Source organism: Rhineura floridana, chromosome 7, assembly GCF_030035675.1.
Source record: "Rhineura floridana isolate rRhiFlo1 chromosome 7, rRhiFlo1.hap2, whole genome shotgun sequence".
NCBI lineage: Eukaryota > Metazoa > Chordata > Lepidosauria > Squamata > Rhineuridae > Rhineura > Rhineura floridana.
Genome location: NC_084486.1, coordinates 66,293,978 through 66,309,308, shown reverse-complemented (window position 1 = coordinate 66,309,308; position 15,331 = coordinate 66,293,978). Strand labels below are relative to the sequence as shown.

General features: G+C 39.2%; 1 protein-coding gene across 6 annotated transcripts in view; it reads left to right on the top strand.

Annotated features, from left to right (window-relative positions):
* WDR11 (WD repeat domain 11) overlaps positions 1–15,331 on the top strand; it is a 100,712-nt gene that overhangs the window by 17,225 nt on the left and 68,156 nt on the right. For 5 of the 6 annotated variants that reach the window (XM_061635822.1, XM_061635824.1, XM_061635819.1 and 2 more), the window contains 3 exons: positions 5,605–5,778; positions 7,776–7,962; positions 13,689–13,854. In XM_061635822.1, the coding sequence (XP_061491806.1) occupies positions 5,605–5,778; positions 7,776–7,962; positions 13,689–13,854 (527 nt within the window). The remainder of the gene's footprint in view (positions 1–5,604; positions 5,779–7,775; positions 7,963–13,688; positions 13,855–15,331) is intronic. The other variant, XM_061635823.1, reaches the window with a different exon arrangement.

The window sequence follows — 15,331 nt, the reverse complement described above, 5'->3', positions numbered from 1 at the left end:
TCTCTCAAAATGTTTCCCTGCTATTTAGATTGTATGCCTTTTGGGACAGGAACTTGTTTTTTTATTGTTTAATTTTATGTACAATGCCATGTGTATCTGATGGTGCTGTATAAATAAATGATGATAATGTTAATGCCCTCTCATGTCTCTCAGCTCTCTTGTGGTGTTCTGCTCTCCGCACCCCATTTTCCAGGAAACTGTGAGTCTCCTGCTGTGTCTAGTGCTAGTCACATTCCCATTATCGCAGCTATAGATGATGCCTTTTATTCCTGAAGTAAAATTCATAGCATCTTGTTGAAATTAAATTTCCAACATGGGCTTCCATGAATAATTGACAGTTTACTTTCTATGTTGTCTCTTAAAATGTTTCATGACTATAATGACCCAAAGATTTTCTCCTTTACTGCATTGCTTAAAATGCTGGTGAAGTTAGGTGCAATCTATGTTGATTGCTTCTTGTGATGAATTGGAAAGGATATGGTTACAATGCATAACTTAATCACTCGGTGCTGAATAATTTTGACTGATATTGAGGTGCTTAAACTCTGGGAAGGTTTTCCTATCATTTAGTTTGATTTTTCTCTAGTAGTTATTTCTGTAATCTATAAGCTACTTGGATATTAAAAGTAATCTTTCTTGCATTCATCAATTCTTGGCAACATCAAAATGGAGGCATTGTAATCCCCTTCCAGTAATTATTCATTCTCCTCATAGTTCATTTTTTCTTGGATGTCATTTTCACTTATTAATTTTAGATTCCCCTACTAGAGCTAAGGAATAAACTTTTTTTTTTGTTTCAGCACTTTAAAGTAAGAACGATGAGATAAAACAATGAAGTGAGATAAGGAAAAATACATTGTTTCAGGACATTGAACACATCCTTTTAAACACTCCCATATTTCAGGATGCCAGGATTGGACATGCCATCCCTGTTGTGAACAAAGGAGAGGTGCAAAGAGCTTCTGTTTGCTTGAGAGAATGGTGGTGAATAGGGATGGAACGACCTGCCCATTTCGGTTCTCTCAGTTTCTCAGTTATTCAGTCTTAAATTCAGTTCTCCACATTTATGCAGCAATTTGTAATTTTTAAGAAAAATCCTCATGAAAATTCTCCAGTGTTTTAATGTGAATTTATCCTCAAACACATTTTTGTAGGCAGTTTTGACTGATGGACACATTTTTGCAAGCCATTTCATGTCATATAAATGCATTTTTGTGTGCTGTTTTCACTCATATATACATTTTTTTTATGCACACTTTCCCCAACATATGCATTTTTGTAAACATTGTTCGGTCAGTGCATGGCATTGCAAAATTCAGGTAAGGGTGAATTTCAAAGGATGGCTGTGTTTTGGTTCTCATATTGTTTTGGAAAATGTGGACTTGAAAGCTTGAAATGCAAACTGAATCTAATTTCTCCCCCATCCCTAGTGGTGGATGATATAGGCGCCTCCTCTCCTCGGTGGAAGTGGCTGATGTCGGAATACCTACATCATTTTGTAGTCTTGTCTATCTCTCCCTCCACCCCTTTCAGATGTGGCAGCCAACTTGTGTTGAACCACACATCCCACTGCAGCCATTTTGTGGTTGGCCCCCACGTTACTTTCTCAAAATTCCAAATGTGTCCACTGGCCCCAAAACTTTGGCAACCTCTGATGTAGCGCTTAGGTTTGAGTAGACATATGTTGCACTGCAAATTGCTTCAGGTCTGTCTTAGACGGCAGTGATGTTCACATCTAATAAACCTAAATTCAAATATTTTTATTGCTGGCCAATGGGCAAAGAAATAAGATTTGCACCCATTTATTATTAATACATTTATATCTTGCCCTTTTCCCCAAAGTAGCCCAGGTTGGCAAACATCAAAACAATACAAGTTACATCAAAATAAAAACCTATTCTGCCATATTTTCTGTAAAATGAAAAAAAAATCTAATTTTCAACGGTTCGGAAACTGCAGCTTGTGCAAAATGCAGCTGCCAGATTGGTAACAGGGACCAGATGGTTCAAACATGTAAGACTGATTCTGGCCGTCTTGCATTGGCTGCCTGTATGTTTCTGAGCTCGATTCAAGGTCCTGGTTTTAACCTTTAAAGCCTTACACGGCTTAGGACCGCAAAAACTGATGGAACGCCTCTCCCGACACGAACCCACCCGTACACTGCGCTCAACATCCAAGGCCCGCCTTTGGATGCCTACTCGGAGGGAAGCTGGGAGTCTGGCAACAAGGGAGAGGGCCTTCTCAGTGGTGGCCCCCAAACTATGGAATGATTTCCCTGACGAGGTGCACCTGATGCCAACACTGTTATCTTTTCGGCACCAGGTCAAGACTTTCCTCTTCTCCCAGGCATTTTAGCATGTGTTTTTAAATTGCTTTTTAAAAAATGTGTTTTTAAATTTGTATATTTGTTTTTAATGTTTTGAATTGTTGTAAACCGCCCAGAGAGCTTTGGCTATGGGGCGGTATACAAATGCAATACAGGCATACCCCGCTTTAACATACGCAATGGGACCGGAGCGTGTATGTAAAGTGAAAGTGTACTTAAAGTGAAGCAATTATCTATGCATGTACTGCACTGCAATTGCCACTAGATGGCAGCGGTGTCATGCCATTAAGTGTCCGTTATTGCGAAGCGCGTATGTTAAAGTGGGGTATGGTGGAGTATGGAGCATGTACTTTATAGCGAGCCGACTTTAAGTGAAGCGACTTTAAGTGGGGTATGCCTGTAATAAGAATAAGAATAATACAGATTATTCTGATATAGGGTACTGGCAGAAACACTGAGTTCCTAATAGCAATAAGCCACATAATACCTCTGTTTTGCTTTGTTTTGTTTTTTAAAACTTCTAAGGCTACAATCGTATATACAGTTACTTGAGTAACTGAATAAATATTCGTAGGATCAAGCTGTTATCCTGCTTTTCTTACTGAAGAAGCAGAACTCAGAATGTATTTGTAGGCAACTGCTAAATTAGTGGGGCATCAGAAAATTTGCTTGATGCAAATTACTCTATGAAATTGCCTAATTCTAGAAAAAACTTATACATGGGGGGGGGGGAATCAAGAACAATTTCCAGCAAATCTTACATTTCAATTTTTTTCCAGAAAAACCACATCACAGGTTAGAATCCTTTATTCTGGAATAACTCGCATTTATACCTATATATGCAGGTCCCTCATGTATGGCTCACAGGACTTTAATTGGCTCTGCCATGCCATCATTTTGGGTGATACTCTGGTTTCTAGTAAGACATGTAGTTTATGCAAGCTTGCCTGCCCCTAATATATGGAATATTTGCTGGGGAACATAAGAACATAAGAAGAGCCTGCCGGATCAGGCCCGTGGCCCATCTAGTCCAGCATCCTGTTCTCACAGTGGCCAACCAGGTGCCTGGGGGAAGCCCGCAAGCAGGACCCGAGTGCAAGAACACTCTCCCCTCCTGAGGCTTCCGGCAACTGGTTTTCAGAAGCATGCTGCCTCTGACTAGGGTGGCAGAGCACAGCCATCATGGCTAGTAGCCATTGATAGCCCTGTCTAAAAATGTAATATGCAGGGACTTAAAATTCTGCAGTTTGTTCTGTGGATCCTTTCTCTTAATGTTGAGTGGCAAGGTGAGGGCAAGCAGGTTAATTGTGCTTGTTCAGTGGAAAAGTAACGGAACGCTGCATGTGCTTAGGCACACTTTTACTATAATCTGCTCACTAGTAGAAATAATTGTTCGCTACATGACAACCCTGAACAAGCCCAATCTCGTCTGATCTTGGAAGCTAAGCAGAGTCAGGTCTGGTTAGTACTTGGTTGGGAGACCACCTTGAAATACCAGGTGCTGTAAACCACCTCTGAATACCTTTTACTATGAAAACCCTATGAGTACATCCAAAGGATTCATAAGGTTGCCATAAGTCGTAATCGACTTGAAGGCATCTAACAACAACAACCAAACCTGAACATAATTCATGGGCTCCTAGATGTTTCTTTGTTGAAAAATCACAAATGTTCTGCAACTAACATAACTACCTTATTTAATATATTTTAAATGCAAGGAACCTTTTTTCCCTAGTTTGTTCTAAAAGTAAGGTACAGTAAATGGTCCAGCTCTGTGAGCAGCAACACTTCTGAGAACTGTTTTCATTCATAGTTCCCTGCATCCTCTGACAAACTACTATGAAAGCTGGAGGACCTTTGGGCACTGCATTTTGTGCTGCACAAGGTGTTGTAGTTGAAGAATAAGAAGTCTCTGTACACATGTGGAAGCAGTTGTGCATGCTTAACGGGCCACCTGCTTGGATAATCGCTCAAAATACAAAGTTAATGTCGTATTGTTATAGTGTCTATGTTGTCCATTTTTATTTTCAAACTAGTTTCTTTGCCATTCTCCCCCCTCCTCCCCAGTTAACAAACAGAAGATGTCATTTATACTTACACCCAGCCATATATGTGAGCTTGGTTAAAGATTCCTTAACTGCTAGTCCTTGCTGGCTTCATGCCACCTTTATGCCAAGCTCTGCCCGTGGTCAAGTGTTGTGTTCCATCACTTACGAATGCTCTGGGATGTCCTCGTGCCAGATATGTTGGTAAGGGTTGACAGCAAGGCTGGGCTGTGTGAACTCTTGCACCATGTGTTTGAGGAAAGAGCTGCTGGCTGAATGGCTCCTGTTACTTGTAAGATGGTGTTCAGCAATTCTGGTGTCTTTCCTTCCCCCCCCCCCCGCCGCCTATACCTGAGAGGTTTATTCTTCACAGAGTAAAAGGTAACAGAAAATATTGGTGATTTTCCACTTAATGCCTGTGTCACATATTTCTTTTTATTCTTTAAGCAGCATATTAGAAATCAGTAGTTTGTTTCTTTAATACACAGGAGTTTCACATGAGTAACATCTTGCTTTATGTTTCAATTATGTCATATTTTGGATTCTTTCTCAGAAACCTAGAAGATGAAAAAGGGAGCTGTTATCAGTTTCAAGGCTGACTGACTGACTGTTTTAATCTTTCACCCCTTTTTATTTACTAGATTTGTATTGAAAATTTTCAAATAATCATAATCAAACAGGTCCAAAGGCCAGTACAAATAAAAGACAAAGAAAAAAGAAAGAGGCTAGAGAGAAAAATAAGGCAGAAAACATGTATAGGTAAAAAAGGAAAAAAATGAGATAAATAGTCTTACAGGATTTACAATTCTCTAAAGGGAATGCAGGCTAAAATAATAATAATAATAATAGTTCTAAACTATGCAAATTTAACAGAGCAGGTCTACAAAACTACAAAATCCATTGTCTCATGTAATCTGGTGGTGGGCACCTCCCATGTTCTGGTGGATTTGTAAAATCAATACAATTAAACCAAATGGCAAAAAAGGGATCTTGTTTACTTTGACCCTGGGTAACGTTAGTAACTTATGCAGAGGGCAATGTGCCATACTTGATCATACCATCTATTCAGTGAAATATCATTGAGTTATTTAATGACTTCCTGGGTAGCAATATCATGTGAACCAGTTCTTTTGACTTGCGGTCCCTATTGGGCCCAATACACAATCCAAATAATGCCAGCTTTGGAGTTTTCTGAATTTTCTGTTTTTTTCTTTTAATTTGTAACTTTTTCAGACATGCAGTGGCTATGGAGTCAGGATGCCTCTCGAGACCTTCTACTTGCAGTTCATCCACCAAATTACATTGTGCTATGGAATGCAGATACTGGCACCAAACTCTGGAAGAAAAGTTATGCAGAAAACATACTTTCTTTTTCATTTGACCCCTTTGATCCTTCAAATTTAACATGTGAGTAATGTATTAGAAAAGTATATATTCTCTTTTTATATTACAGGAGTAAACATTGCTGTTGTACAAAAGCTTGGTGTTAGATCATAATATGTGGCACAAAGGCAGAGAAATGTAATATGAGAACTGAGATAGAACAACATAGGATAGTTTAATTAACCTTCTATGTGAAATTGTAGAGGTAGCTTGTGGGGGGGAAAAGAATCTGAAGTGATCATATGAGACCTTGAAGTGAAATCATTAATTAAAACAGTAGTGGATAACAAATTGTGTCTCAAGTTAAAGTTGGAGGGAGTGAAAGTGTATACTACAATGCATGTACAACTTGCTTATGCCATTTGGAACGGTTTTGCCTTTAATCTATGAGTGGGGACTGATGCCAGCAGCATGGTGCAGAAAAAACAAGGTGAAATACAGGTCTGACTCTATTCATGACTAAACTCAGAGGTTCTCTTCTTCCTGACCAGGCGTGCTGTAGGTTACAATGTAGAGAAAGCAGTTGCAAAAGATTTCTTAGTGTGTGAGTTGGCTCACTTGGTTAGGTCATCTGGAGTTGTTTGCAAGGTTATGGAAATAAAGTGTTTCAGTTCAAATCTTAATTAGGGTGCAGTCCTCGCTTACGGCAGGCAGCGTTGGGGCTTAAATGGGTAGCAGAACCATTACTACATCCAGAGTGCATGCTGCTTAATTCCAACCAGGGAAGAAAGATGGCTGCAGGAAAAGACTGCATGTTTAATGCACAAGCTCCAAGCTGATGCAGTGGGTAGGCCTGTGATTGGGCCTCTTGGCACAACTTGCTAGCTTAGGATCCAGCTCTCCCTTCCCTTCGCTGAAGTGCCACATACTGGGGGTTGTGGCAGCAATTTATTTATTTATTGCATTTATATAACGCTCCATAGCCGAAGCTCTCTGGGTGGTTTACAACAATTAAAAACATTAAAAATAAGTATACAAATTTAAACCATTAAAACCCATAAAAACCAATAAGCAAATTAAAGACACATGTTATTCAAATGCTGTTAAAATGCCTGGCGGTTATGCTGGCTATCACTGGTGGAGATACCACTAGCAGTAGCTTCCACCCACCTATTCTTTCAGTGGCTTGATCAGAGACCTCTGTGGCAGCAGAGCCCAGCGCAGCCGGCAGAAGTAGGCAAAGGAGTAACTCAGTCTCATCCAACCACCTTCCAGCATGGCAAATGAGGGCCTTGGGTTGTTCTGCTTGAGTTCCTATTAGTTTTTTTTAAAATTGGCCATTTGTATGAACACTTCCTCTAATAAACTGGTCTGTGGTTACCCTGTCCCTTAATTTCTGTTGTGTAAAAATTAGAAATGAAGATATAGTTTGTATGTTACATGTGCATGTATGTGCACGGCAGAGAGAGTTCTGTTAAATTCACTAGAACTTCCTTTCAAGTGAGCTGCATAGGATTGCAGTCCAAAGGTTATAAAAGTATTGCATGTAAGAGTTTCATCTGCATTACTTAGGTAAGAACAGTTGGGGATTCTGAAAGGATTATGCTGCATTGAGAGAGGCATCCTTTGGGCATCCTTTCCCAGCCTAATGCCCTCCAGATGCTTTGGACAATGGCTACCCATAGTCCCGGCAAGCAAGGCCAATGGTCAGGGGTGATGGAAGTCGTAGTCTAAAACATCGGCAAGGCACAGGCTTGGAGGAGGCTGCTTTGGGGTAACACTGTAGAGCTGTATGTAGGTCATGGTGCTGAACTAATATAGAAGCGTAAACTTGTCTGCTAATAAACCTACACTATTGTTTTTTATTACAGACTTAATGGTTAAACTTATGTGGCCTCAAATTAAAATTGGCCACCTGTTGCTCTTTTCTTCAAGGATATTCGTTTTATCCGTTTGCCAACTATTTCAACATTCATAAACTTTGTTACCACTTCTAGCTCCAAAGGTGCATTGAAAAGTGAAATGCTATCATCAAATTGCTCCTCATATTCTGCTATAATCACTGTCTTTTCTTGGTGCAGTGCTTACAAGTGAGGGGATAGTGTTCATTTCGGACTTCTCTCCTTCCAAGGCTCCTATCAGTTCAGGGAAAAAGGTTTACATTTCCAGCCCTCGTTCTAGTCCTGTTCATAACAAGCTGGTATCTGCTGCAGGGGCTAAGAAGGCCCTGGACAAAGTAAAAATTCTCATCACTAATGAAAAACCAAGGTAAGTCTTAAGGTCATGTTTTCTCCTGTGTTCACAAGACTTGTTCTGTATGGATAAACCTAGATAATACCAATACTGTAAGACACATTAGTTGATTTGGCTATAGTGTAGTAGCTTACCCGGTCACATTCTTGACTCCTTGTAAGAACATTATTATTTTTTTTGCCCTTGTGACCTGGGATTGCTATCAGTGTTGATTGCGGGCTTCCCCCAGGCACCTGGTTGGCCACTGTGAGAACAGGATGCTGGACTAGATGGGCCACTGGCCTGATCCAGCAGGCTCTTCTTATGTTCTTATGATTTCAAGCTACATATGGCTATGAAATGTGAGACTTTCAGAATGAGACATTTCCTTGAAGGTGTTGTTTTTCCATGTACAGACAGTTACTTATTAATTTTCCCTTTGTAAGTTAAGTAGTCTGCCCTTCAAAAACATTTCTTTGCTTTTTCATTTTTGCAACCAAGGGTTGTCTCCAATGCTGTCTATGCACAAATGGAAAGGACTTCTGCTTGCGCAACAGGACTTCACCTTCCTCTCCTCTTCTCTGCCGCTCCTGTGCACTTCAAAATCTGCTTCAGCAAGTTAGGGTGCCATCTGGAGTAGGTTTTGGAGGCATGATGGAGACTGGGAGGGGGAGGAGAGGAAGGTGTCCCACTTATGAATGTAAGTCTGCTTGTGCAACATTGGATTCTGCCCAAAAGGGAGCAATGAGTACATTTTAACCCTGAAAAATGATAATCGGGTTACCTTTACTAATAGGGAAGGGAAGGCACCTCCAGATTTTGGACTACCATTACAGGACAGAAAATTGTCAGTTACTCAGATTGTTCTATATATTTTTGCCAATTGGAGGTGCCACTGAGAGCTTTTTTATGTTCTTGGCCGACAAATAAGCCAGCTGGACTTACATGAAACTGTTAGTTTTGAATAGTCTACAAACTGTTACCCACATTTTCAGGCATTAAAATTCATGGGCAAGTTCACAAAAAGTGGATCCTAAATAAGACAGTATCCTGAATCTCTGCTATAGGAATGATAGTACATGACAGTTGGCATTTTAAGCTGCCCAGAGTATGTGTGGAAGAAACAGAGCTTCATGTTATGCTTGAATCAGATCTTGCCAGAGGCATTTTGTTGAAATCAGCTGCTTGGAGAGAAATTAAGAAAAGCATGAAAACAACATGCAAGTCCAAAGTTCTCTGCCTCATGTAATGTTCAGCACATACTTACAGGAACTTTCAAAAGAACACCCAGGCAGCAGCATCCTACTTCTTAGTAACCAGAACTTCCTCTCGCTACACAGACACAGTTTCCTTATTACACAAATGTCTTTAGCTACTACTATGCACACATGTTTATCTATTTGTGGTTAGAAGGTTGGGCGTCAACTGTGTAACATATCCTCGTAACATACCTTTACAATATGTTTCAACTTCATTCTTCCCATTATCCCTTTCATACTGAATCAAAGTTTGAGGCCTACAAATTTTAATTCCTCAAATGCAATAAAAGCATTTAAAGGTGGACTAGGTAGTACCCAGTATTTTTTTATTTGTTTGCTTTTTTGTGATTGTAGCAGCATCAACAAAAACAAGCTTCTGAAAACTGCTGCAGAACTGAACTATTTCTTCACCCATGGAGATATTTCTGCATGATTGTGCGGAATATGTGCATGATCACAGGGAGGAAATTCCTAATGACTTCTTAATTCCATAGTCTGCTAGAAACCTCCGTTATACAAAGCCCTGTTTAAAATGTATGGCACTTTTGTGGGTCTGGGAACTTTCTGCTGGCTTACTTTGTATTTGTGGAGTAGAAAAAGAAAATGTCTCTCGTGAAGTTTTTTAATATTACCAGCTATTAAACTTGATCATTGCATTTTGCTATTTTATTTCCTGCAAACAATTTATGTTAACCTGCATATGGCACAATTTTCCTTCTTTGTTTCTTTTTACATCCTGAATACCTGTAAATTTGTAAGTAACTGTGTGAACCAATTCATCAGACTATATTGTGAATAAGTGCTGAATGCAAGATGTTAATGTTGGGAAGATCAATACTTTAATGAGAGCTTTACATTTCAAACAAAAGCCTTGATGGCATCTCATTTTGCAATTCTTTGTGAAACGTGATCTTCTTATGACAACTGGAAGGGCATAAAAAACCTATAACTATTTACATTTCAGATGGTAGGACCCTCAAATTGTCAAAAATGAAAATGGCATGGCAGCTGCAATTTCTTTATTACTTAATATTGATAAAGTATTTTTAGTGATGTCTTGCATCTCCCCTTAAGTATTATGGATCTGACCCAAGTTTCAGGGGACAAGTATGATTAACTTTTTTCTGAATTGGAGCTTTTAAATATGATTAGACAGATGTAAGCGCTTGTCCTGCTCCATGCCCTCCTTAAATTGCTATAAATGGGTGACATATAGGTAGGGTTAAACTGGGAAGACTGAAGTACAGATATAAGAATACAGATAGAATGGTGGTGAATTTGTTTTTCTCTTGCTAATACCAACCAGTTAATTACTAATGCTCATATGAGAAACCTGTTCTCTCCTCCGATTCCTGCTTACAGAGGGTATAGGACAGGAGAGGTGGGGTTAATACAGGAATACCCCGCTATACGGACCTTCACTTTAAGGACACTCGCGAGTACGGACATACTTACAGTAGCACCATTCCCCTGTTTACGTACGCTCACTTCACAAGAACGGACACTTAACCTTTGGTTGTGGCCTTTTCTTTCGGTGCGTGGGGGGGTGGAAAGAGATGCGATCATGCGACCGTGAATCAGCTGGGAGGCGCGACTGCGAATCAGCTGGGAGGTGCAGCAGCGCAGCAGCAGAGGCTTTAGCACGGGGCTTTGAGGCTCCGTGTGTAGGAGAGGTAGCACAGTGGCGACGCAAGTGAAAAAAGGTAGTGCTTCACTTTAAGTACATTTTCAGTTTACGTACTCACTCTAGATCCATTGTGTACGGACTTCCGGGAAGGGTGACTTAGCCTGTGCCTGCTTTTGAGACGGGCTCCTGCCTCAAAAGAAGCTTATTCAGATATATCAGTCAGTTTTTTCTTTTTTTTTGACTGATTAAACTTCTCCCGGGTAGGGAGAAACGAAGAGATTAACCTCAAAGCCTATTTTTGTTGGGGCGACCAGATCTCATTAATTTATGGGACGAGGTCCAGCCGACGAAGGTGGGACGGATTTTCAACAGCAAGCTCTATCTGATAAAGCGAACGTTCACCTTATCTTCTAAGAGAGAACGCACTAACAGGCAAGCACCCTTCTTTCTATATTTTTCTTTTACTTGACTTAAATTGTTGCTGTTTAAAAGAGATTTGCCAGATTGATCGGTTTTTGACATCTCACTGGGGAGCCATAACTTCTCTCTGCTACGCACTAATTAATAGCTTATCTCTGTTTTTGTTGCAAAAAGCTGTCCTGGATTTGCATTCTAAAGATATACACAGAAGAGGGATTTCTATTCCAGATTTTTATTTTGAAGAATATTATATTGTCTGAGACTACTCTCTTTTTGGTCTATTTTATTTTGACGAATCTGTTTTCTGACGACTGCCATTAATTGTTTCGATCCTGGGAACTGCATTTTGTTTACTTAACTATGGAGAGATAAGGCTGTCTGCTCTGTTTATACTGTGATGTCACCAAGTTTGGAGTATTAACCCAATTGTTGCTGAAATAAGAAGTGGTTTTCCTATATTTTTCTTTTAAAATGGCAATTAAGAAAGTGGCTGAGAATCTGGAAATAACTATGTTTCAGAAAATAATGGATGAGATTGAGATAACGAAACAAAACCTGCGACAGGGTTGTAAGGAGTTGAAAATTGAATTGAGTAAAATGACGCAGGAGATTAAAGATATAGGGGTCCCTGTGAGAGAGGTGACCCTGGAAGGGGTCCCTGTGAGAGAGGAGACCCCGGAGATTGGAACAAACGTGGAACAGGAAAAAGATTTGGAGTCTATGGACTTTAGAAATAAAATCTATTGTTTGGAGACACAGGAGATTAAAGACATAGGGGTCCTTGTGAGAGAGGAGACCCTGGAGACTGGAACAGGGGTCCCTGTGAGAGAGGAGACCCTGGAGACTGGAATAGGGGTCCCTGTGAGAGAGGAGACCCCGGAAATTGGAACAAACGTGGAACAGGAAAAAGATTTGGAGTTTATGGACTTTAGAAATAAAATCTATTGTTTGGAACTCAATGTTATCTCTGAAGAAATTAATGAAGATTCTAGAGATAAAGTTATCAATGGCATGGATAATCTTCTGGACTGGAATGACGTGATGGAGCCCAATATAGAGAAAATCTATGGAATTAACTGCAGCCATGTGACAATGGAAAAACTTTCAAGAGATGACCCAGTGTATTTTGAAAAAAAGAACAGATATGATTTTACAGCAGTATTTCAGCAACCTATTTAGAATGGATGGCAAGAAAATATTTGGGATAGAGGTAATTCCCATCAGACTCTTACTATATGACTATGGCTTTGACAGCAAGATTATTATGGAATACTGATAATGGAAGATTGGATACTGAAATTACTGGACTTAACAAGACTACTGAAGATGGAAGATGGAAAATGGAACTAATGGGGATGGTAGAACAATGGCTACTGAGATTGCTGAACCTAACAGATTCTGATGTGATGGATTAATTGAAATGTTTATTTTGACTATGGTTATGACAATAAGATTATCATAATTAGTAATGAGATGGATTAATCGATATGCTTATCTGGAAAAAAAAATTGATAGATATATTTCTTAAAGAATTGAAACCTCTCTTTGACTTTTTGTGGAAAGAATAAAGTAATGTTTATGAGATTTGATGATTAAGTAAGATAACTATTGGAGGAAAGTGATTTTATAATATGACTTAAGAGACAGGATTGTTATATATTATAGACTTATAACTGATCTGATCTTTGACAAATGGGAAGTCAATATTTTACTCTTTATTTTTTATTTTTTATTTTTATTTTTATTTTATTTTTTTTGTTTAACTATTTTTGATTTTGTTTTTTGTCTTTGAATGTTTTATGATTTCGTCTTGTATGTTTTATGAAAATTTGAATAAAAATTATTGAAAAAAAAAAAATAGATCCATTGTGTACATTAATGCGGGGTATTCCTGTACGGTCAAAAACTACAAGGATGTGAAAAAAATAGTATCTTGATGGTAGCAAGCCTGGGTTTAATACAGAATCTAAACTTGACAGGCAATTGCAACCAATTCTGGTTGTGTATATCTGTGTCATCCAAATGTTTTCCAAGGCGCATTTGTCACAATGTACGTGATTAGGCATATACTTAAAACCTAGGGGTATATTTAAATAAACTTATAAAATGGTTCTCACTAGCCATCCAATACTTCTAATCAATTAATGAAAAAGTCATCATATTTTGGCCTAGGCAAATCTTCCTCTTCCCCCCCCCAAGCAATGTCTAAAAAGTGTACTACTTTCCATAGAAACTAATGTTACGGATTTGCTGTTCTGAAGGGTATTTTATGGTTGTATTATCAATTACTGAATAGAGTAGAATATAAATGGCCTTGGCAGCTCTTTGCAAAGTTTGATTATACATAGCTGTTTAATTTTGTCATGATTGTATTTTGGTTGTTTGAACTGTTTTGAAAAAAAAACTCGATTTGCAATTAAATGTATTTTAAGTGGGCTTGTTTATGCTATGTCTAGTGCTGAATCAGTAACACTGAACGACTGCCTTCAGCTATCCTACCTGCCTTCCAAACGAAACTACATGTTGTTACTCTACCCAAGAGAAATCTTGATTCTTGACCTTGAAGTAAACCAGACAGTAGGTGTGATAGCAATTGAAAGAACAGGAGTGCCTTTCCTCCAGGTAATCAATTTTGTGCATGTCTTGGCTTTCATTTTATCTTGAAATAGATTTCCATTTTATTGTGTATTTGTCCAAAACTGTAGATGAGGTATTTGACATGAAAGACAAAAAACTTTTAACTTGCAACCTAAATACAGCCCTATGTTACATGTATGCAAGGTATAAATCTAGTTTCTTTCACAAAGCATTTTCCAAAGGCTTTATCATGACGGTACATTGGCTCACTTGCTCTGCTTTCCTCATGGAATACAGATGTTTCTTTTGATAGAGTGGCTGTGTGCAATAACCAACAACAGTTAGAGGGAAAAATGAAAGCAAAGGTTTTTTTTGCTAAAATACCCAACAAATACCCAACAAATCTAACCTTGAAGGAGTGTTGCGACTGACAGCCAGAACCTTGAGGTGACTTTTGCTTCCCGATCAGCACTTTGCTAGAATAATTTTTGACAATTTGATATGTGAGTTGTTGAGGGATTGTGGGTGACAAAATGAAGAACAGTGGTTAAGGCTGCAATGTAAATCCACTTGTGAGGGAGTAAGTCCCATTTAACTCAATAGACCTGACTTCTCAGTAGACATGGTTAGTATTGGCCTATATGTTGACAAAAGTATGACAGAAACAAATACAGTAAACTTTTGTTGGGTTTTTTTTTGTGTGGATTTGGTATGATGATAGTCTTGTGGCCGGTATATGACCAAAAGCAGTAAACAAGATGGGAGAAAATTAGATTCTGACAGCCAACAATTCAGCTCCTTGTTGGAAAATTCCATCTCTTTTTATGGTATTATAAAAATTACCAAATGGAAATAGAGGCACATGTTATCAAATTCTTCCAAGCTACACAGGAAGTGGATTGGACTGTGAAAGACCAACCCAAATTATGTTTGTATTTTGACAAATTTGTAGGGCAGTCCAGTATCTCAGAGAGGAGGTCAGGTCTCCTGCTTCCCTGGTGCATTCACTATAGCTGCCCAATTTCCCTGCTTTTTAAAGTTTTATAGAAATATCTGTGGGCTATAGGTACATTCTTAAACTGCAAGGTTTTTTGCCTATTAGTGAATTTCTCTGCTTTTTAATCCGGGAGGTAAGAAATGAGATCCTGTGCAAGTTTGCTGAGAATGGATTGATCATTTGCATGCTTATTGAGTTCAGTGGGATTTACTGCCCTGCAATCATGCTTAAGATAGGTGAAACTCACCACACAGGATGGGGATTGTAGGAGGGAGGGGAGGGAGGGCAGAGGGGAGGAGGGGGATGGAGCAGGCAGGAGGGGGAGGGGAGGAGAAGTACAGGTTTGACCATTTGCATGTTTATTGAGTTAAGTGGGATTTACTCCTGTGCAATCATGCTTAGGTTAGGTAAAACTGACTGGGGGGAGGGAAGAGGAAGGGCTGGAGTGGGCACGGAAGAAGGAAGAGAGGAGGGGATTGGAAGGGCGAGGAGAGGGGAAGGAGGGGAAAGGGAGATACAGAGTGG